The sequence below is a fragment of the Calidris pugnax genome, unplaced genomic scaffold (genome assembly GCF_001431845.1).
Source record: "Calidris pugnax isolate Ruff unplaced genomic scaffold, ASM143184v1 scaffold20, whole genome shotgun sequence".
Lineage (NCBI taxonomy): Eukaryota > Metazoa > Chordata > Aves > Charadriiformes > Scolopacidae > Calidris > Calidris pugnax.
This window is the reverse complement of record NW_015094510.1, coordinates 24008932-24030556: the sequence shown is the minus strand read 5'-3', so window position 1 is coordinate 24030556 and position 21625 is coordinate 24008932. Positions and strand designations below refer to the sequence as shown.

Genomic DNA, 21625 nt, shown 5'->3' with positions numbered 1-21625 from the left:
TACACAAGTTCCCCAAAGGGATTAATCAACCATAATAGCAGATTCGTAGGTTTAACCTAAAAATTAACAACAACAACAACAACAAAAAGTTATGAGGCAGACAATTTTGCAGGCATCTTTAATACAGACCAAAGGAAGTTTATTTCTGCCTCACCACATTCTATCGTTAATACTGGAAACAATAGATTCCAGAGATCTCTATTTAAAAGATGAAGCCTGTGCCTGTTTGCACGGTAGTTGACCTGCATAGTTAATTTATAACAATCAATCAGTAGCAAAGCTGCTGCAAAATGAACAACCCTTGAATACAGATCACATAGAATATTAATTTCAGTAATAATTAAGTACTCGGAGGCTTGCATGTAAAGAGACTAATGTATTATACATCTCACATTATGCTGTGAGAGGTTAGAGGACTCTGAAGCCTTACAAGACAGAATCCATAAATGTGCATATTGCATTACCAAGAGGGAAAACAAAGACTGAATCTCTAAGACACCCAAACCCAAGATCAACCCAGACAAATGGGGCAGACAGCTTCCAATGTAAAGCCACTCTTTGAAAGCAAACAAACTGTATCTGGACTATTTAAACATTTAGGGGGAAAAAAAAAAAAATCGCAAAAGTATCTGCAATGTAATACTGCAACTCACAGATTATCAACATATACTGAAATGAAGTTTCCTCCTCTTACAGATAAAGGTAACTGAAGAGACACATATACTGCTGGTTTAATCTATAAATACATCTAAAGGGATGACACACTAGTTTCAAAAATAACTGCTCTCAGGCAACTTAAAAAAACAAACAAACAAACCCAAAAATGAGAAAAAAAAACCAAATCCAAACAAAACAAACAAACCACTACCCAACCCTTTTTGGCATTTTCAGTTGTTGATGCATTTTCAACACGTTCCCACTTTCAGTCTTTCAGCCCAAGCTGAATTCTGTCATTTAACAAAGTCAGCAGTTAAAGAGAAAAAAAGATGTCACCTCTTCATGTGTGTATGTAGACAAAGCTTTGTGTACAAGAGAATTCATGCCTGTTCTTCTATAATCCATGCCCTGGAGGTATAGTACACACAGGGACAACTACTAATTTTGAGTGAACATTTATGAGGAAGACTGTGAGGAACTGTTTATGACATTAACTGTACACAGTTCAGATTTTTTTGGTAAGGCGAACTGGAAATTTCTGCAGAAAAAGGTAAGAAGAAACAAAGCTAAGTAAGTTCTGGTAAGTGAAGATGGAAGATTTCACATATCAAAATTTCTTTTAGTTACAGGGATGACCTTAATAGTAAGTCTTGAACCTACAGCTGAGAGACCGGACCAAAGAGCACAATATAATGTTTCTTTAATTTTAATAAGGGAATTATGAAAGTAACTAGAGGCCTCAAATACTTCAGGTTTTAAGTTTTACAAACATCACCACAAAAAAGTAAACAAGCAACACAGACTTTCACCCGTATATGATTGAAATAATGCATATGCAATAGTGCTTGTGGAAACACTGAGACAGACACCGGGAACAAGCCAGGATGTCCTGTCTGGCTTCAAGCTGCTGCTTTAGAAGGACACAGATCTTCTGTGCATCTTGTGTTATTCCTGCTAGTCCTATGAAGACGTTGAAGGGTATGGCAGAAAATCTGAAGTGGCATCAAATGTGCTAGCATCTAAATGTCACTCAAAGATATGCAATCTGGTTTATGACAAACTTCAGAAAACATAGTTCAATTTAAATATTCATACATGTACCTGAATGCCTAAAAGTCACTATTTTAATGAAGTTAAAGGCTATGGATGTGGGCATCACAACTACAAACGTGGCAGCGTATGAACAGTTTGTAAAACCATAAGTACATCCATCCATTACAAACAGTAGCGTATACTCCAAGTGAAGAATGACTTGATACTGAATCATACACCGATATTGTAACCAGCTGCATCTTTTTCTTCTGATACTGGACACTAGTTCTTTGGTCAGTCTCTTATGCTAATGCTGTAAACACTCCTATTTTTCTTTCCTTCTGTTCTCCCTCCCACAAGGTGGCGATACAAGAAATTCCCTATGTAACTCAGACTCATATTTTATAGCAAGGTACAGATTTTTTTGAGGAAATGGAAGTCAAGAAAGAACAGTATTTCAAACCCCTCCCTTCTCCTCTACCTCAGATACCAATAACTTACATAAAATTAATTCCAGAGAAGTACACCACCAAAACAATGGCTGCCACCAAACTATTTTCATAGCAACACATCTAGAAAGATATATAATGCAGTGTAATTAAACACACCTCTCCCTCCATGGCTCAGAGCACTTAGCTTAATACAGGAAATTCCAGATATTTTTTAGGTTTGAAAACACTGAAAAGCACAAAAGGCAGCTGACTGACCATTCGGGCTCCACAAAGGATACAGTACTTACCTTTAGAGAACATACTTTATTTAATAGAATTTTTTGCTCCAATATACAAAATAGGGGACTGTAGTCCCAATTAACATTTACATAGTTACACAGCAAATAATTTCCAACATTTAAAACAACTGACGACTTTCCCACACTCCCCACTGTATTATAGCCAAGAAAGAAATCCTATAATGTTTGACCTATAATGACAGTTCTTTTACATACCAATCCATTATATTTTGTACTTCCCTGCCTCTTTTCTTTTTTTTATGTTGCAGTTTCTGATATCACTTTAATTAAGAACTTACAATTATTCCAGCTGCACTAAAAGAAAAACGAAATATATAATTTGGAATACTATCTCAAAAACCCTATACAAAATAAAAGTCAGTATCTTATAAAAATACATTGCAGGAGTAAAACCAGTGAAACAACAAAAATGTTTTAAATTTTGTTAGGGTATAAAATATTCAACAACTACCCTCAGCTTTTAACTACACAAAAAAAGAAAAGAAACAAAAACAATAAAAAGGAACCCAAACATTTTCAATTAGCAAAAAATAATGTGACAGTTCTTTTACAACACTGTACCTTTAGTATGCAAAGGACTTCATCCTTCTTACATGCACCACTATCCAACTGATTCACCCCTTAACCTTTTTCCCACTGAAAGCTGAAAAAAGGTTTTAAAATTATTTGAATCCTTTAAGAAAAATCCAATCATGTTTTCTTCATCTCCCACAATATTTAAATATTAAGCTTTACTTTACAATGCTGGTAGTTTAATCGTAATACATAACTTTTATATAAAAGAATTCTAGCCAAACCAAGGCCTTAGAAAGTTTGCATTTTACAAAAGCAATTTGTTACAGCATGACAGTTGCTAAATAGCCCAATTTATTTAGTGACCCTGTTAAAGATTTGTTCAACTGAGTGAATAGGTGAAGTCATTTCCTGAGCTAAAAGATACAGGTAAGTAAATAGTCAGATATAGCAGCAGACAGGAGACATTCTTTTTAAAAGTTGCAACAGTATCAACACAATAACCTTAGAAAATTACAATAATGTAAAAATCACCAGCTGAAGAGAGAGTGACAAGGACATCCAAGACCTGATTGCCATAATCTGGAATGCACATCCCATGACCTTCCAGAAATTACATTCAGCTACTGTCAGACAACGTACTGGTAAGCGGAAGAATGTCAAATCACAATAGTTCACCTTTCTTACAGATCAGGTGTTTTGTCAAGATTTAATTCTTAATGCTATTGTTTCATAAACCTAAAGCAAGGTAAACTGCTTAGTTTTAGAAATATTCACTCTACAGGACTTAAATATTATTACTTTTAAAGGAATGTGGTATCTTCAGTCTCATGAAATTCCAAGCCTATTTCTCCTAATTATTCAGATGTAATTCATACTTGAGACCTTGAGAGGTTATTGAGATAGTCACCCATGCCACTGGGAACAGAAGTGGATCTATTTTTAGGAGACAGAATAATATTCTTAAAATTGTTTACTCTGATCCAAATCATTCTAATTTGCTTAGAGTTTGAACCATTAACAAATTATTAAAGAATTATAAAGACCAGTATACCACCACTGCACCATCATTTTCTAACCATATGCGTTCTTAAAGTCTTGTATGTAATAGCTTCATCACTTTTTTTTCCCCCCACCCATTAATGGAAGGAGGATATTCTAATTTTATTTAATAAAATACCTCATGTAGATACCAGTTCCTCCAGAAGGAAATCTCTCTTCTGTGTTATTAATTTTTCACAGATATTGTAGGCATTGTTTTTAGAATTTATATTGGCTCTTCGCTAACATTTAAACATAATTAGTTTAAATTCAAATTAATATATAAAATTTCCAATACTTGTTAGAATAAAGGACAATACACAAGATCCTAAGTTACAATAATTTATAAATAAAAATAAACTATTACAAACCAAATCTTTCCCCATACGGAGATTAAAAGCCATAATCTTGACTGATTGTTCCCGATCACACATTATAAATAACGTAAGCTTCTTCAGAGAAGCAAAACACACTTGCCTCCCTGACACCAGTTTATATCTTCAGTTAAACTACTACCATCAAGAAGGCAATTGTTGGGCCCAGATATATCTTCTTCCTTACACATTAATCCTCCCAACCTCATTCTTTTAAACTTAAGCACAGGGAAGTTCACAAAGAGTCCTTTATCTTTCATACACGAAGTCTGTATAAAATACAGATTTCTAATGCTCCTATTGCACCAATCTGGCAGTGCAGTTAGAACCTGATTCAAATTCCACTGAAGTCCATGAAAGGTTCTCCAGTGACCTTAAAGGGCTTTGAATTAGGATCACAGAGATAGTATTACCTAACGGAAAGCTCCTGCAAGAGTGGCTGGTATCTCTCTTTTTGCTTATGGGATGCAGTGGAGATGTGTAGTCAGCACGATACCTGAGCAAATAAAATGAAAATGATACAAAGGTTTTAAGAATCCCAAACTCTTTGCTTAGTCATGTGCAAACTGTGCTACTGCCCCTGGAGCTCCCTGCTTTCCTTTTTTTCAGTGCTTGCTCCACTCCAAGATAGAGAAGATGTGAGGCATCTCTTCACTAGTTCCCCCTCAGTCCCGAGACTGATAGAAGAGGATGTAACCAGACTCAGAGTTCTTTGAGATGTCTGATGTCAACCCGTAGAATTCTTCAATAGCTTGTGCATCAATTTTCTGTATGTAAAAACCCAAAAATTTAAAGTAAGAATATCTTGCATACACATGACATTAAGTTCCATGCTAAAAATTATTGGTGATAGATGAAGAACGTAAGTACAAACTCTCATTTCTAAGTCTAAGCAGTGTAAGCCCATCAAGTGCAGAGGAGAATAAAGGAGAACAAAGGCAAATTTTTTCTATGTTTTTCAGACAATGTTTGCTTGTGATCCTGTTGGTTGAGAAAGCCTCCTATAACCAAGATTTTGGGGGAAATATGCAGAAATTCTGTTCAGAAGGTGAAAAGACTATTTCCAGTTTTCATTGGCATCATTTTCGGCTACAGAAGAAACTGAAAGTAAGCTCTCTTGCCACATTTTAAATCAAAAGCAATTGGGCTCCAAACAACAAAAAGGCAGAAAGATAAATTTTCCTTCACTTAGATTTTATTTAATCTCATTCCCATTATTTGGAACAAAACCTCTCTCAGGAAGGAGTGAGCCATTTCAACATGATGAACAACGGGTCTAAAAGTCAATGAGATGTTTTAGATTTAACAACAAAAAGTTTCTTTCCTTCCTCTAAAGAAGGACTAAGAGAGAAAAATTGCATTACTGTTAGGTGTTACTGCTTTGGAACTGCAGAGATTGTCACTGATGTTTGTGAAATTATGTGAGATCTACTACAGCACTCTATTTTCCCTGGAGGAAAGTGAACTTTTTGACCCTACAGAGACATTTCAATTTACTGTGTATCTTGATAAGACACAGAGGCAATCCTACTACTTTTCTAACAGCTCTGTGTATTTCCATGTTTGTCATTTCCTGTGTATAAAAACGTTCATAATGTGGCTCGGAGATAAGAACTCTTCAATACCCTTGGCTGGTCCTGCCAGTTAACAATGTAAGTCCAATACCTGTCTCACCCATTTTTCTTCTTTTCAATTATGAAATTCTTGTGTGTTATAATGAAAATATAAAATATTCATTTTGTAGATTTAATTAATTCAAATAAAGTCAGGAAAAGGACCTGGACAGCACAATCATACTTCTGTTCATGCATAAGCATAGACAAGAGGGGAAAAAAGGAAGATGACAGAACACGCAAAAAACCTGAGATGATACTATAAAGGGACACCAGTAGTTTTTGCTCTTTCTCTCAATAAACAATAAAAGATAACTGATGAAACAGAAAGATGACAAATTCAAAACTAGTGAAGGGAATTCTGCTGTTCCAAGAAATTAGCTCCTGGAAGCATGGCTAATATTAGCAGGAATACCATCAGAGGCAAAAGGCTCCTGTTTCAGGGATTAAGTTTTACATTTTAGGGCAAAATCTCAAAAATCTGAAGTTGCTTCCTATTTTGATACACCTTTGTCTGAATGCTCAGTAAAACAGACTACCAGACTGATACATTCCATTAAATCATAAGCTCTTAGAAAATAGAGACAAACAGCTTGCTCCAACAAACTGCCCTCAGAGAAGAACTGCAGTAAAACCACTTTACCTATATCTTTATTTGCCACGTCTTCTGGTCACAGGAATAGCTTATCAAACAAAGGTGAAAGACAGTGGCCATAAACAAAGAAGCTTCTTTCAAGAAGTATAAAAACCAAAATGCAATTCAAAGTACTTTACAGTCAAATTGTAAGGCACAGCTTTGCACCCAGTTATTGCTCATTTAGATTGGGGTTTAACCTTCATTTCATTAGCATATCAGTCCTTTTACTTTAAGTATCCATACACACAAGAGGGGTGCATGCACTCTGGTTGGTACGAGAAAAAAAGCAGGGTTACACAAAGCTTACCTCAACAATATCATCATCAAAAAGCAACCAAAAATCATGACTCTTCACTATTGCAATATAATGTCCTCTGTTAGGGCCACTGTAAAATAAAATTAGAAAAGAACACAGACAATAACACGTGTATGTAAAAATGTATTTCATTAAATTGTTTTTTTCTTGTATATTTAACAGTAATTAAAATGGCTACCAGTATAATTTCTGTTTGGATGTTTCTTTTCTTTTTTCCCCTCCACTTATATCATCTTCATAATGAGGTCTTTCTTATCTCTACATTTGATATATTGTGCTAAAAAATGGATTATAATTTCAACTGAGGAATAAGCAGCACAGGCATTGAAAATAAAATTATATTTAAAAGAAAAAAAGAGACAGAGAAGTGAAATCAAGAAAGAATTCTGATGTTTCATAGGGACAGAACAGATTTCAAACTATTTCTGATCTTAAGAAAAAGCTGTACAAATGCTGTTTATTTACATTCTCACTCAGGAATCCTTTTATCTGGTCCACTGTAAACAAAAACTGAATTGAACTGACAGTTTAGAAGTCTCCAGAACCCTCACAGCCATAAGAAGAGCTCCCAATTAATGAAAACTGTTATAATGCACAGCTCTAAAGTTCATGGCAGACAAGAAATTTCTCCACAACAGAAAAAAAAAAATCCAACTTTAAAAGTGTCCTATTTCTAATCAGATTTCATGTAAGGAAGTAACACCCTTTCTGAAATAGCTGAACCTTATAACCTAAAGTGGACAACTAGTTAAAGCAGTTCTGGAACTGCCTTAACCGAATAACAGCACTCATGCAGTTTTCATGTCTCTATCAGGGAGGGAAGGTTGTCACCTGTGAGGGACAGGCCTGTGTACCACATCACACAACCAAATGAAAACAGGGTCCATTTCTTGCCATGGCTCTGGGAATGGGTAAGTTTCCAAGATTGCAGCTTTAACGAGGGAGACTGAAATGGTCAGAATTGGACAGAACGGTCAGAAATGGACAGGTTCTATTTTCCCTAAAATCTAGAACGAGAGTGTCCCAGAAGACTATGGGACAAAGACTTATTTTCCGAAATTGTCCTGGCCAACTTGAAATCTACTCAACTTACTTCTACTCTAATCCTAGCTCTATGCAGGGAGGAATGGGGGTGGAACAAAGGGCAATAACTGGCAACTAGAGGGCAGGTCTGCCATTTTGAGGGACTTCAAAAAGTTGGAAGGATGGACTGATAAGAACCTCATGAAGTTTAACAAGTATGAATGCAAAGTCTTGTGCCAGACTAACTCCATCCAAGAGCATCAGCTGCAAAACAGCTGGGTAGGTAGGCCCAGGGGATGAGTAAGTCGAGCCGTTAGCCAGCAGTGCATCATTTCAGTGACAAGGCTGAGTGTATGTGGGGCTGTACTGTAAGAGTAGAGCCAGCAGTGAAGTGATATTCCTCACCACTCTGCATGCTGGAATCCATAACTGAGCATGAGATTCTGGGCATGACCTCTCCAGTAGAAGGGAGAGATGATACTCTGGAGGAAGTCCAGTGGCAGGCCACTACATTTGTCAGAGGGCTACAGCACCAGACGGATGAAGAGAGGCTGAGGGAGCTGGCTTTATTCAGCCTGGGGAAGCCTAAATGGGGAATCCAGCTGCTGTCTTTCCCTACCCAAAACAGAAGAGCTACTAAGAAATCAGTGCCAGGCTCTTCTCAGAAATGCACAGCGGAAGGACAAGAGGCAGTGGTCACGAACTGCAACAGGTAAAATTCTGACCAGACTTAGGAGGGGGGAAAAAAAAGCCACTGTGAGAATACTGACAAACTGGAACAAAGTGCCCAAAGGGGCAGTGAAATCAGCATTCCTAGTCATGAAACCGAGCCCAGTGCAACCTCATCTAACATCGAAGCTAGCCCAGGGAGGTGGTTGAGTCACCGTCCCTGGCTCTGTTTAAGGGACGTTTAGATGCGGTACTGAGGGATATGGTGTAGGGGAGGACTTTGTAGAGTAGGGTAGATGGTTGGACTCGATGATCCCAAGGGTCTCTTCCAACCTCGATTCTATGATTCTATGACCTCACAGTGTAAATTACTCTGATTCTAGATGTTAAATCATCATTTTCAACTTTGGGGCTCTTATCTACTCAATAAACACTTTGTAGAGCAGCCTTAATTTTAAGACTTGAAGCCACAAGAACATTTATTGTGTATAACAAAATCAAATACAAATCAAAACAAAATATTCTACAAAGCTCATAATATATGGATGTATTTCTGTTGCTCAACCTTTAAAAAAAAAAACATAACACCCTAAAGGAGATGCTTTATAAAGAGATCTGTTTTATAATGCTTTCCTTCCTAAGAAATTTTTTAAAAAAAAAAAACTTTACATTTTATTAGTTATATGACATTGAATGTTTTGTGGGTTTTTTAAAAACATCATGAATTTCATACAAAGGTCTGTCATGAAATACAGTGATACCACTTTTCACAATGAACTATCATGGGAATAAAGCCATATTTTCTGTCAGGATTGGTAGTATCTTCCCACAATACTTTCTTTCCTAAGAAGCTTTTCTTTTAAGAAGTCTTTAAATGCTATTAGAGTGATGTGATATTAAGTCTTTTGTTTTTTAAACATAGTTAACCTTGTACAAAAATTTCTTGTGTAAAATAGAGTTATTACCTTCCACAATGAACTACCACAGCAACAAGGTCATACATTCTGTCAGGATTGGTGGCATCTCCTGAGGTGTTAAATAAACGAAGCTCTAAAGGAAAAACTACTCTATAAGAGAGTTTTGTGTATCGATGCAGCTGATCCATGTACTTAAATCTCTTCAAATGGAGAGCTAGAATCATAGGCAGCTTTTTTACTTTCATCCTGAAAAAAAAAACAAACAACAATCAACAGTATTTCCAATATCCAGCCCAAACATTCAGTTGGTATCAACAAACAGGAAAACTGTCTTACGGAAGTCTTTAAAATTTTATGCAAGTATTAAAAGATGCTCAAATAATCAGCTGTTTAACAAATATTGAACATGTGTTGCTAAAGGCGGACTTTAACGCTGAGACTTGCAAATGTACTAAAAAAAATAAGCTACAATATATAACCATGATGAACCCACACAGTAATTCAGACATAATGACTGCACAGCACAGAATTCAATTTTTAAACATACCTCCCCATAGCTTTCCTGTTACCAAAACCCAAACCTACATCCCAGTTGGTATACAGTGGAGGTGTTGCAACAAAGTTGTTCCAGAGATCCTGTTCCAGTTGAATTTCTCAGTAAACCAGCCAAGTCAAACAAGCTTTTTAGAATAGGCTTTGTTACACCACTTTGTAACGTACGTATTACTCCAAGTTTTCATATCAAGCCGTTCATTTAACATCTCCAAGGGATACGAATAGGTCACTGTTATTCACCTTACCTCATGCTACCCAAACAAGATAATGCTATGCTCTAGCACAATAATTTTGTACAAATGTTGCAGCATTATTTTATGGCAGTCAGAGACAGAAAGTGATAATCTAGTTTTACTGATGGCTCACTGGCCCCTTTTCCTAGTTTGAGGTATTGAGATCTCGCATCAGTGCCTGCAAATCCTCAGCTACAGCTGGCCTGGCAGCAAACACAGACGTCCACTCTCTGGGCAATAAATTTGCCCATGCTAAGAGGGCAATGAAGCTGGAGTGTTCTGCTTCTTGGCACAGCTAATTGCCTTAGACCAGCACTCTGCTGAATTTTTCAAACTGCCTCCAGCCCCAAAAGACAGCTCAAAGATCTCCTCCACACAGCCCAGGTTTCAGACATGTCTACTAAGACCACATTTTCAGAATGTCAGGAAATATGATTGCACAAGAGAATCCTTTTTCAAAAGACAGGGGACTGGGGACAAAATCCTTGAAAACTCATCTTTCTTCCCTTTTTCTCATTAAACCTAGACTGACAGTAACCTGTAGGAAACCCTGCTAGCCTCAGATTTTCTCCACAGCCCACAAGGGAACCAGGAATTGAAAAAAGCTGCAGAAGAGCAGAAAGATGACAGAAGCAACTATTTTTAGGGGGAGTTACATTTTTATTATATTACTGAGATGCAGATATAATTTCTGCTCTATTTCTATTTTCAAAATGAAAGTCCTCTTCTCATAATGCAACTGCATTTGATAATAGGAGCTCTTTCACTGCTGAAGAAAGTCAGTATACCCACCTTGCTAGCTGACACTATCACAGATAAACTCCGTGTTATAGAGGTGTGATAAAATTATGACTGTAGTGAAACTGAACTTAAGCCCCACATGAAAAGCAAAATATAAACACAAAAAGCTGTGTTTTGCCAATATGGCAGTGCCTACAGTACAGGTTTATGTCAACACAGCTTGTATTGGTCAGGGATCACATTACCTCCCACACAGAAACAAGAGTTAAGGCAACAGGACAGACCTGGCTTCACCACCCTCTAATCCACACCAATTAGTAAGCTCAGGCAATGTGTGAAGGCAGACTTTGCACATGAGATATGCCAAAAACCATGTGCTAAATTTGTGGTAAACCAAATAACAAGAATCAGTGGTATAACCAGTAAAGCCTGTCAGTGTTCCCATCCCTTCAACTCATCTATAAGCAGCCAAATACTTTCTCAGAGAATAAATACCACACAGTACACAAAATCATAGGTTTTTCAAAGGTGTAAACAAGACTAGAAGAATTATTAGGCAGACAAGAATTGTTTTTAAACATAATGAATTTCAGGCTTCTACAGAGCTTCGAATATTTTTTTGGAACACTGTTAAGCAGAAGTTTAGCACAACTAACTATGCACTTGTAAGAAACCAGAAACTCAGCTAACAGAAAAATTGACAAGCCTTATTCTGACTGGATTAGAAAAAAAGTGCTATCCAACTGATTCTTAAAGCAATTGGAAAAACTATTTTATTATCAAGACAAAACCAAGTTTAAAAAGTCATGTGAAATCAGTGACTTTTCATGATTACCCATAATCTTTGATTATTCACTGGTAATTTGTTTTAACTTGTCTTTTTAACTTAGTTTTGGTCTTAAGACCATTCTTTTTCACATTTGTAAAATAAATTCTGATCAAAGGACTCCCAAAATGCTTTACATAGATTCATTATTCACTGAAGTAGGTTCATTGAATTCAACAAGAGGAATGCAAACAAGCTACTCTTAAATGTAAGGACAGTTAGAAAAATTAAGGGGAAAAATAACATTCTCCCTCTGCCTCATGCACACTACACAGGGAAATACACACGTATCTTTATGAAATGCATGGGTTACTTTTTTCCCTCTCTTGAGTTTGAGGTACCTTTTATGTGCTTCTTGCTTACTGCGACATTCTTCACAGTAATATTTGTATTCACTGCACAGAGTTTCTGTATTGCTGAAACCCTAAAATTAAAAAAAAAAAAAAAAAGAAATGCTATAGATACTAGTTTCTTATCTGAACTATACATACAAACAAGTACAATATAAACATAATTTTATACTCAAGACTAAATAAGATAAAATTTGCTAAGCTTGTGAGCTTTTAGTTTTACTTCTACCTTTCTAGCTAATAGATAATAGACAAATTACAAAAATTCAGATTTTCGTGTCTACCTTAAACAATGAGTGATTGAAGTATTCTGCTCCACATCAACTGAAAGGTCTAAAAAGTCTTCATCTTTGCTGCTTATCTGCAGGGAAAAAAGAACCAATAGATTATAGTTAAAAATAGTTATACTGATTTACCTTTGTTTTTCAGTACCATTCTCTATTGACAGAATGCATCTTTGACCTTATAACAGCCTTTTAAATATTGTTACAAGTGGCCTTTCTATTTCAGAGATTTGCTAGATCTCTGTTTCCGATTTTGTTCAGGAATAGGGAAGTGTCTATGTGTCTGTGGGGCTGTATAATACCAGTTGTCATTATGCTGTGATTTCAGCTCAACAATATTAACACCGAGTTCTTTCTACACCTCACTCTTTTCAAAAGAATACAATTACTAGGATTCTTCTATTTATTGCTCTCACCTCTGTTCTTCCCCTATGATTGCCTCCAACTGAAAGTTATGTATTTGCATATTACAGTGTCCCTAATAAAGAGTACAAATACCTTGAAGCCTCCTCCTGCCTAAATTCATACTTTTAAATGAGATGCAGATTGCAAATTTGTTGGTAAATGAGAGCTTGGAATTTGGTCTGATGAAGGCAGAATAGCGTATAGACATTTCTTACAAAAATGCAAGACTAACAAAGTAAAAAATAAATTCCTAGAATCAGACAATAATTCCATCACAAATCCTGACAAATGGCGATGGACAAAATCCACAGCTGCCCTGAAAAACCAACTATGTTATTAAAATGTTTAGGAAATGGCAATCTACAACCTTAACTTTTGCCTGCTAGTATTTCCTCTCTGTATCTAGAGATACTCAATGCCATGGATGAGAATGTCCTCTGCCTTTTATGACTCCTAGGTACAGAAGTAAATGCTTTTAGAAAAGATGCCTGGGTACAGTTTCTTGATTGAAAGCAGGAAAAGTTAAACAGCTACAGGAGAACTAAGGTCAGTTGATCTTTAAAACATGAGATTCATGTTCCCTTTTCAACTCAGAATAAAAATATATTTGGAAAATTGTTCTCTGATTATTATAAGATGAGAAACACACGGTTGCTAAGGGCAGCATACATAGAAAATAAAAAGAAAAATACAGGTGGCCAAGAAAACTATTTTTGAGAATTAATATCCCATTGCAAACCACTTTCAGAATTATCAAACTTGTGTTTACAACACTAAGAATTCTGGTGGAAAACATCTTAGCCTAGGGATTAAGAACAGCTCAGAAAAAAAAAAAATCGGTTCTAGAAAATACTCTGCTGCAGTCTTCAGCTAGGACAGCTGGAATTTAGGAGTCACGTGATCAGCGTTATTCAGACATGCAATTAGATAATTCTTCTTCTCCTGGTCTAATCAAAGAAAACTCCACGAAACAATAAAGATTTCACAGGCAGCTTTATCCCACGCAGAAGCTCTAAGGGCGGGGAAGAGACAGAGAAGAGGAAAGAGATGTGTTGTACTTGGTTAAAAAACGATTGGTACTGAAACCAGAAGTTCGCAAAGGAATTCTTCAATTCTTAGTGATAATACTAATACTGCCTTAAAGAACCTCTCTCAGGTTAGCGAGTTGCACCTAGGATCATGAAGAACCTTTAAAGGCTTTATTGAAAGAATAGCCAAGTGGATTTTTTCCATCTATGTTGATAATTTAGAAATTGTTATTCTTAATTTTTAAAATTTTTTTGAACATTAGTATTCAAACAGTACTTTTTTTTTCAACATTAACTCATACAGTTTTAATTTAAAAAAAGAAGAAAGATTAAAAAGAAGTCACATTCAACTCAAACCATCCCCTCCCCTCCATCCCCCACTCCCCTTTCTGTAGAGGTTCTCTTTCAAATAAACATCCCTAGGTTCCTTAGATTAAAGTTACCAATGCTATGTATGTCAATCATCTATAGAATGAAAAAAAGACTGACATGGTCAGAAATTTCATCACTTGCGGAATCAAGCCCTGATGTGTTCAGGAAGCCATCTGAGCGCTCCTAATATGAGCATCTCCATAACAGTGAAGAATTTGCGTGTTCCAGTTTTCTGCCTTAAAGTGCTGGCATGTTGTACGCCCATCAAGGATGTAATCTACACTCAAACAGCTCAGCTGTACTCTGATGATCAATGCCACACAGAACAGAAAACTCAGAAGGCTAACATTCATGGAATCTCTATTTCTTTCCGTTTGGAATTTCACTATAAAAGTGAATCAGCTCACTGACAAAAAAGTTTTTGCAACTCAAGGCTCCCATGTGTGATAAGACAGAAACAATTTTTAAATGAAGTTGAAACAAAGGGCATGATTTATCTTGGTTTCAAAAAAAAAAAAAAAAAGAGAGGAAAAAAAAAGTAGGTCATAGCTAAGGCTTCTATAGTACTCTTGTAAGAAAGACCACTGAAATTCTCCTCACTGCCTTTTCTCAGTCCAAAGTAGAATTGAAACAAAGATTTTTATGCCTTGTAGTGTCATTTGAACACAAGACCGAGATTATCAGCTGAAGAAAAACATTATTGATGTGTCTGGTGCTTTTAACCCGAGACAATTTCCCATTTTTCTCTATAGAAGTACTGCCCACATTTAGGCATTTCAAATTTAATCTTATTGAAGTCAATAACATTATTTTCTATTATTCTTTCCTTAAATTGTGAGAGAAATCTGTAGTATCAATGAACTTCTAGATCATTTTTATCAATTAGCCACAAAAATTTGTAATATTTATGTCATCATACTGTCTCTAACAAGCAAGGGGTAAATTATGACAACAAGAAATCACATCAAAAGCATGTAAGGACAACTTATAATCCATTTTGTAACCTAATTATTTTACACTGTGGCTTGACCCATGACACAAATCCTTGTTAAATAATTGTATCTATGTTCCTTATATTGCACTGTCCATACTTAAACGAAGGATAAACCTTCGGTCAAGGAACACTGAGTAGGTTTGGCCAGTTAGAAGATAATCATTCTCACTTGCAGCAAAGAGATATCATGCTTTGTATGAATGAAGTATGCATTAAGCTCCAAATTTAAATAAAAAATATACTAAGGTTATTGTCTCATCATTAAGAAGCACTAAACCATCTGCATTTGCTGCGTAGTCTTCTACATAAGCTATATCCAAGTACTCCTGACATTTCAAGTTATACTTCTAAACACAGAAAGACTCTGAACGGCAACAGCTTCCAATGAACATTAAAAAAATCATAGGTGCTCACTGTATTTGAAAGTAAGACACTATTCACAGTAGTATTGCTTATTTAATGCGTTTAAATGTCTTTCTAAGTACCCATTTTCAGGTCTCTGTGCTTTAATTAGACACAAGCTGATGTATGGAATAGACAGAAACCAATAGGGCTTGGAAAAGAAAGGCACTAATACACTGAATCAAGTATATTAGAACACTGAATTTAAAGTTCAACTGCACAAGCAGGCACGGTGGCAGACAGGCACGGTGTATCCTATTCAGCAACAGCTAACAGAAAAACAGAACTAAGCAATATTATTAAACCTTACAAAATTGTGATAGGCCTGGTAACTAATAATGCTGGCAAAGAGTATATCAGCATTTTAAAAATGTATTAAGGACTGTACCCAGATCAAAATTGTGACAGTGGTAATTCACTATGCCATAGTGAGGAAAGGTAATGAGGTCAGTCTTGTTAAGAGACTAAGCTAAACTCATGCTTCAAGAAGAAAAAAAAAGAGTTCAAGAACTAGAAGAGAAGCAATTCACAGTTGCCATGGAATAGTTATTTGGGAGGAGAAATCTACCAGAAAAAAAGAGAATGGTAGCTAGAAATCAACACCTAAATTACTCAAAATAAAAAGATCTACTGAAGTCTGCAATTATATTACATACAACATTAAGAAGCTATTTTCTTTGAAATGAGAGAGGTGGGTCTTTCTCGAAGACGGATAAAATTATATGTGAAATATATAGATTTAATCTGATTAACTCCTCCTTTCCAATGTCATGCTGAAATGTGTGCATTACCTAATTAAGGAAAATAGGTATGAAGAGTCATAGCAAAATACAGTCATTTAGCTTTTTACACTATCTAAGGCATAAATCATGACAGAATTACTGTAATTTTCAAGTTGTGCTGCTTTTTCTTTTTCTCAAGAAGGTAAAATTCAATTATGAGTTTCTCTGAAATATATGCTTTCTCTTATTGTAGAAGAAAATTTTAGTACAGCTTAGTCAAAGAAGGGATTTATTTCTCAGGGACTAGTATTAGAAGAATTTCTGTGGACAGACATTTAAGAAAGGATTACTTTTCCAGCACATTAAGTTATGTTCTTTGAGAATCCCAGTCTACTGTCTCAGTGCCAAAAGCCAACCACAGTATCTTGATTTCAATGGCTTTAAATTAAAAAAAAAAAAACCTAGAAATAGGTGGAAACTGGTTCAGAATACTTATTTATGGAATGTATCACGAAGCATGACATTAAGTTATTAAGACATAAAATTTGAGAACTCCACATCCCCAAGTGGCAGGCTTCCTTGTTCTTAGGAATACATCTATTTAAAATTTTCTAATCTAAATTTTGAAGTTGATTATGATCACACTGACAAAAATTCAATTGAGCATTTTCGTAACATTGACCAAAAGCTTTTTCCTACAATCCACGCATCAGCTGCTGAAATCTTCTCATTAACAAAGAAAAAATCCAAATATTTAGATGAATGTAAGATTTCTAAATAAACAAACTCATCTAGTACGTTAGTCTGTAAAAGATAAATTAATCATGAAACATGAAGTTCTGAAACACGGAAGAATTCGTTTTACGACATATATACAGACTTACAGTTTCACATGTAAGACATCTGGTTTCATTAGTTAACGTTCCCTGAAAGATTTCATGAACCCAGGTTGGGTCTGGCGGGCTATTATTCTCATTGTCAATGTTGCCATTAGGTAGGCGACCATTTTGTTTCTCTTGTTTTCTTTCCTCTTGCAAGATATCCGCAATTGTATTTAATAGATAGTTTAAGAACTCATGTGCATCCTGCTGCATGTAGTTATCAAAAAGCTCTAGAAGATAAAACAACAGAATATTTTTTTTAATTAACCAGTTAGTGCTACACTACAAAAGAGATTTTAAAAGAAGTCAAATTTCAAAACCAGTCTTTATTTCACATCTTGAATCATTCATGGCAATACAACACAAACTCAAAATGCGTACTTCATAAACAAAGCCAAAAATACAGGGGGTGGGAACAGGGAGGGCAAGTCAGCTTACATTCACAGAAATCTCTTAGCCGATTAGAATTAACAAAAGAGTGAACCATTCTGCAGGAAAACTAGGGCATGATTTAACAACCTAAACACATGTGTATGTATAGTGCAGCCTGAAATGTTATAGCTTATCCCGACCAGTCTCCAGATGACAGGTCACGATGATCTCCTACAGGGGCTATGCTATCTCTGCCAAGCTTACGTCAATGTCTTGGATAACACAGGGCATCTCAAATAGCATTAGATGTTGATATTTTCTGGAAATGAACTGAGAACTTACAACAGGAAATATTTCATTGTTTGTATGTTCTCTCAAAAAAGAACATTAACAATAAATGCTCAAAACATTGCTTTATTTATTTTCACTTTTAGGGTTTTAAGTCCTCTGCTGCTCTGTCACAAGCACAGTGTCATCAATACTAGAATGAAAATAAGATTGAGATAAAAAAATTTAAAGATACTGAGATACTGAAAAAATTATTTTCTTTCTCAAAGTTCTTTAGGTAAGGTAGTATTTGCAGAAGCCATGTTAAATTAGCCTAAAGTTCTAGCCATGGCAAGAGCAAAGAGGTTTCAAATTAGGACTTCAAGTAATAGATAAGATTTGTCTTTCAAGATCCGAAATATTGCTTCGGGCGATTGGTATATGTGGCACCTTTATTAGTGGTGGCTAACTAATAATGGATTCACTATGCTTTCATTTCCTCTGTTTGTCAGCATAATAGTTTTAGGATTAATTCAGTAGAAGAATAGTTTCACTGGCACATACTTGTGATGCAGAGCAATGATACAGATTAAAACATAAACTTGAACTCTTTTTCTTACATGTCTACTCTCTTGTTTCTGTTCAAATTGGTACTACCCTGAAAACTTCATTTATTGTAGTCCCCTGGGATATCAACCTAAGAAATCCTCTGCTGTCACAAATCCTCGCATCAGGAATGGGACTAAGAAAAACATAAAGGCATTGAGTCAGATATACTAAAAGTTACCTGTTCTCTCTGACCAGGACATTTACCTGCCAATTAAAAAACCATCTATATCACTGGCTAATAACATACAAGTCTTTTAACGTGCAGTCACTTCAACTAATTATAACTTCCAATTTGCTTGCAGTCCAAGAATATATTAAGAGACTGGCCTTCAATGGAGGGATGGTTCCCAAAACTGGAAAGATGAATGAAAAAGATACTCATTGGAGCTTAAGTTTTGGAGTGCACACATGGATTACATGGAAGCTTTACTATCATTCATTTGATGGCATCCAGAAGTAAACTCCAAATAGGAAAAAAAAATAATCCTGAGTTATTACTAAAGTAGGAAGAATCTGATGCTAATCTAGATCATTTGGAGAGGTTAAGTAGTACAATAAGTCAGCCAAGAATATCAACTAAGTAGTTTATTTAACGAACTACTACACTATTTTTGAGAAGTAGGTTCAATTCTGAATCTAGCCAACCGTAAGGTCTTTATTTAATCAAGTAAATGAAGGCAGAACAAGCTCTCTTGCTACAAGTCTCTTGAGGTAAAACACTTCAGAGATTCTTCACAGTGTTACATCATGGACCTCTCAGGGCTATGTGCCCAGTCAATAAATTAGCATTAAGTACAATAGAATGAAAGCTACACATTGTTCATTTTATGATTAGAAGAAATTTAAGCAAACATAACACTATACCTTCAGCTGACTTCAAGCCAACAGCTGCTTCCCAGCCAGTTAAGCTTTAAGGTCATTAATATATGTATGTTCTATTCAGACTTTGAAAATAAAGATGGAATAGCAGCATTGTAGTCTGGAATACATTAGGATTATATTCTCAGTCATCACGCTTGTATAGCTGGACACTGACTGGAACAGCATCTAGCTCGGTGTTGCTTATCTATCTGATTCTTTAACTAACTCTTCGTTAAAGCTCAAAATTATACACCTTTACGATAAGCACTTAATAACATATATGATGTCCTAACAATTTCGATGCCTTACAATTTAGACATTTATTTGTAGAAAAGGTGAGTGTACCACCATTAAGAGAGTCCAAAAGCCAACAAAAGCTGAACTTTCACATGTGATTTCTCTAATGAAGATTTTCTAATTGCCTTCTGTTGCTTAGAATATTAGTGTTATGACATAATTAAGCATTAAAAAGAACAGCTTCTAAAAAGAACTTAATGGCTCCTGTGGTTTACTTTCTGCTTTCCGTTTGAACCATTCTCCACATTCGTCATAGTTAGTCAACAGCCATTGACATAAATGAGCTATTTCCATAAACACATCAACATAGAAGCATACTGACTCAAGTATGCTTACTGAAGAATTGAATGACAGTTTTCTATTCTGCATACGTAAGAAATTGTATTTTACCCAAGAGCTTTTTTTTTAACAATATTATTACAAGTCATAGTATGTGTTGCTGGAGGGGTCACTTCAAATTAGGCATGTATTATAATACTTTAGTTCTTGTTTTTACTATGGAGATGGTCATCATAACATTTGAACACCTTTTTAGGCTGTAGTCTTGGAGAGATTACAACACTGTGAACATGCCTGTTGCAGCAGTGTTAAATATGGTCCCTCATGAAGCTTATTATTATTACAAGATTTCATTTATATTTCATTTATATTTTAACATCAAATTATTAGCCAAAACTACTTTGTGATTTTAAAATTCATCAGTCCTTTAAAAAGTAGGTCAAGCTAGGTATTGCATAAATTCTGAAGGAATTTAAAAATTTTAAGCTAGATTCTTGCAGGGAAGTCTTAATGCCCTTTCCACACGCTCAGTTTGGGAGACTGATTTCTGCATTCAGAGTAATGTTGGTTTTTTTTAAAAACAGAACAAAAGTTTTAGAGTGAATTTTGATTATGAAAATACAACTCAGAGAGAAGCAAAACTAGCAAGCAACTTCATAAGCAGCCACTGAAAATATGTTCAGTTCTACATGAAGAGAGAGGCAAGGATTCTCTCTCAAAATGGCTCAAGGGTTACGGTCTTATTCTAGGGTCACCTCTTCTTTATACTGCAGGACCAAGAACACTTTCCATATGTAGGCATTCCACTATGTCATCTTTAGAATTAAATCATAATTTCTATGGTTATTACACAAGAAAAAAAAAAAAGTTACCATTTTCTTTTCGTAATCTTGTTATAAATTTCTTGGGAGGTATTACTCCAACTTTTTTCTTCTGGGTGGCTATACTGTGGAAGAGATCAGCTAAGCATGTAAGGAGATTCTCCTTTTTTCTTGGTTGACTCTTGTATGCTAAGACTTTGTCTCGAAATGGTCGACAAAAATAAAGTGCCTGAAGAACTGAATTGCAGTAGCATGTATTCCCAAACTATAAAATAAGAGAGAGATTTATTAGCTTCCATTGTATTACTATAGAGAGATAAAGCTAAATCCAAAGTATAAGAGAATGCATAAGCAGGTGCAAATTTCCCGCAAGTCATTTCTTCTTGACTTTAAGATAGTAAACCACACTTCTGTTTTACAAAGATTAACAAGTACACTGTAAGTAAATCCGAGAAAAGCCTAGGCAAATTTGAACAACACTACATGACTTTGTCTCACTTTAAATTTAAATTTATTAGTCATATTTTGCATTTACTTGGGTCAATGTTCAACAAACACCACCAATTTCACAGCTCCCAAAATATATCTATCCATTTACCACAAGTCAGACACAACAGTAAAGAACAGGCACAGCATGACCTTGTACTGTGAAGAAATTCAGCTGTAAATTGAGAGCTTCTCAGACACTTCAGAAATTGGATTCTCCAAATCTTATTAGTTGTGATCAAAGTCAGAAATAACCACTTTAACCTGTTCCTACAATTTCACTTCTCATTTTAGGGT

The 21625-nt window shown here is 35.5% G+C and overlaps 1 protein-coding gene across 1 annotated transcript in view; it reads right to left on the bottom strand.

Annotated features, from left to right (window-relative positions):
- Window positions 1-1347: 1347 nt before the first annotated feature.
- USP12 (ubiquitin specific peptidase 12) overlaps window positions 1348-21625 on the bottom strand; it is a 39274-nt gene continuing 18996 nt past the window's right edge. The window contains exons 3-9 of the mRNA XM_014966097.1: window positions 20894-21107; window positions 17340-17566; window positions 12533-12609; window positions 12240-12323; window positions 9592-9789; window positions 6926-7004; window positions 1348-5135 (exon numbers count right to left, since the gene is read on the bottom strand). Coding sequence (XP_014821583.1) covers window positions 5034-5135; window positions 6926-7004; window positions 9592-9789; window positions 12240-12323; window positions 12533-12609; window positions 17340-17566; window positions 20894-21107 — 981 coding nt within the window. The 3' untranslated portion in view covers window positions 1348-5033. The remainder of the gene's footprint in view (window positions 5136-6925; window positions 7005-9591; window positions 9790-12239; window positions 12324-12532; window positions 12610-17339; window positions 17567-20893; window positions 21108-21625) is intronic.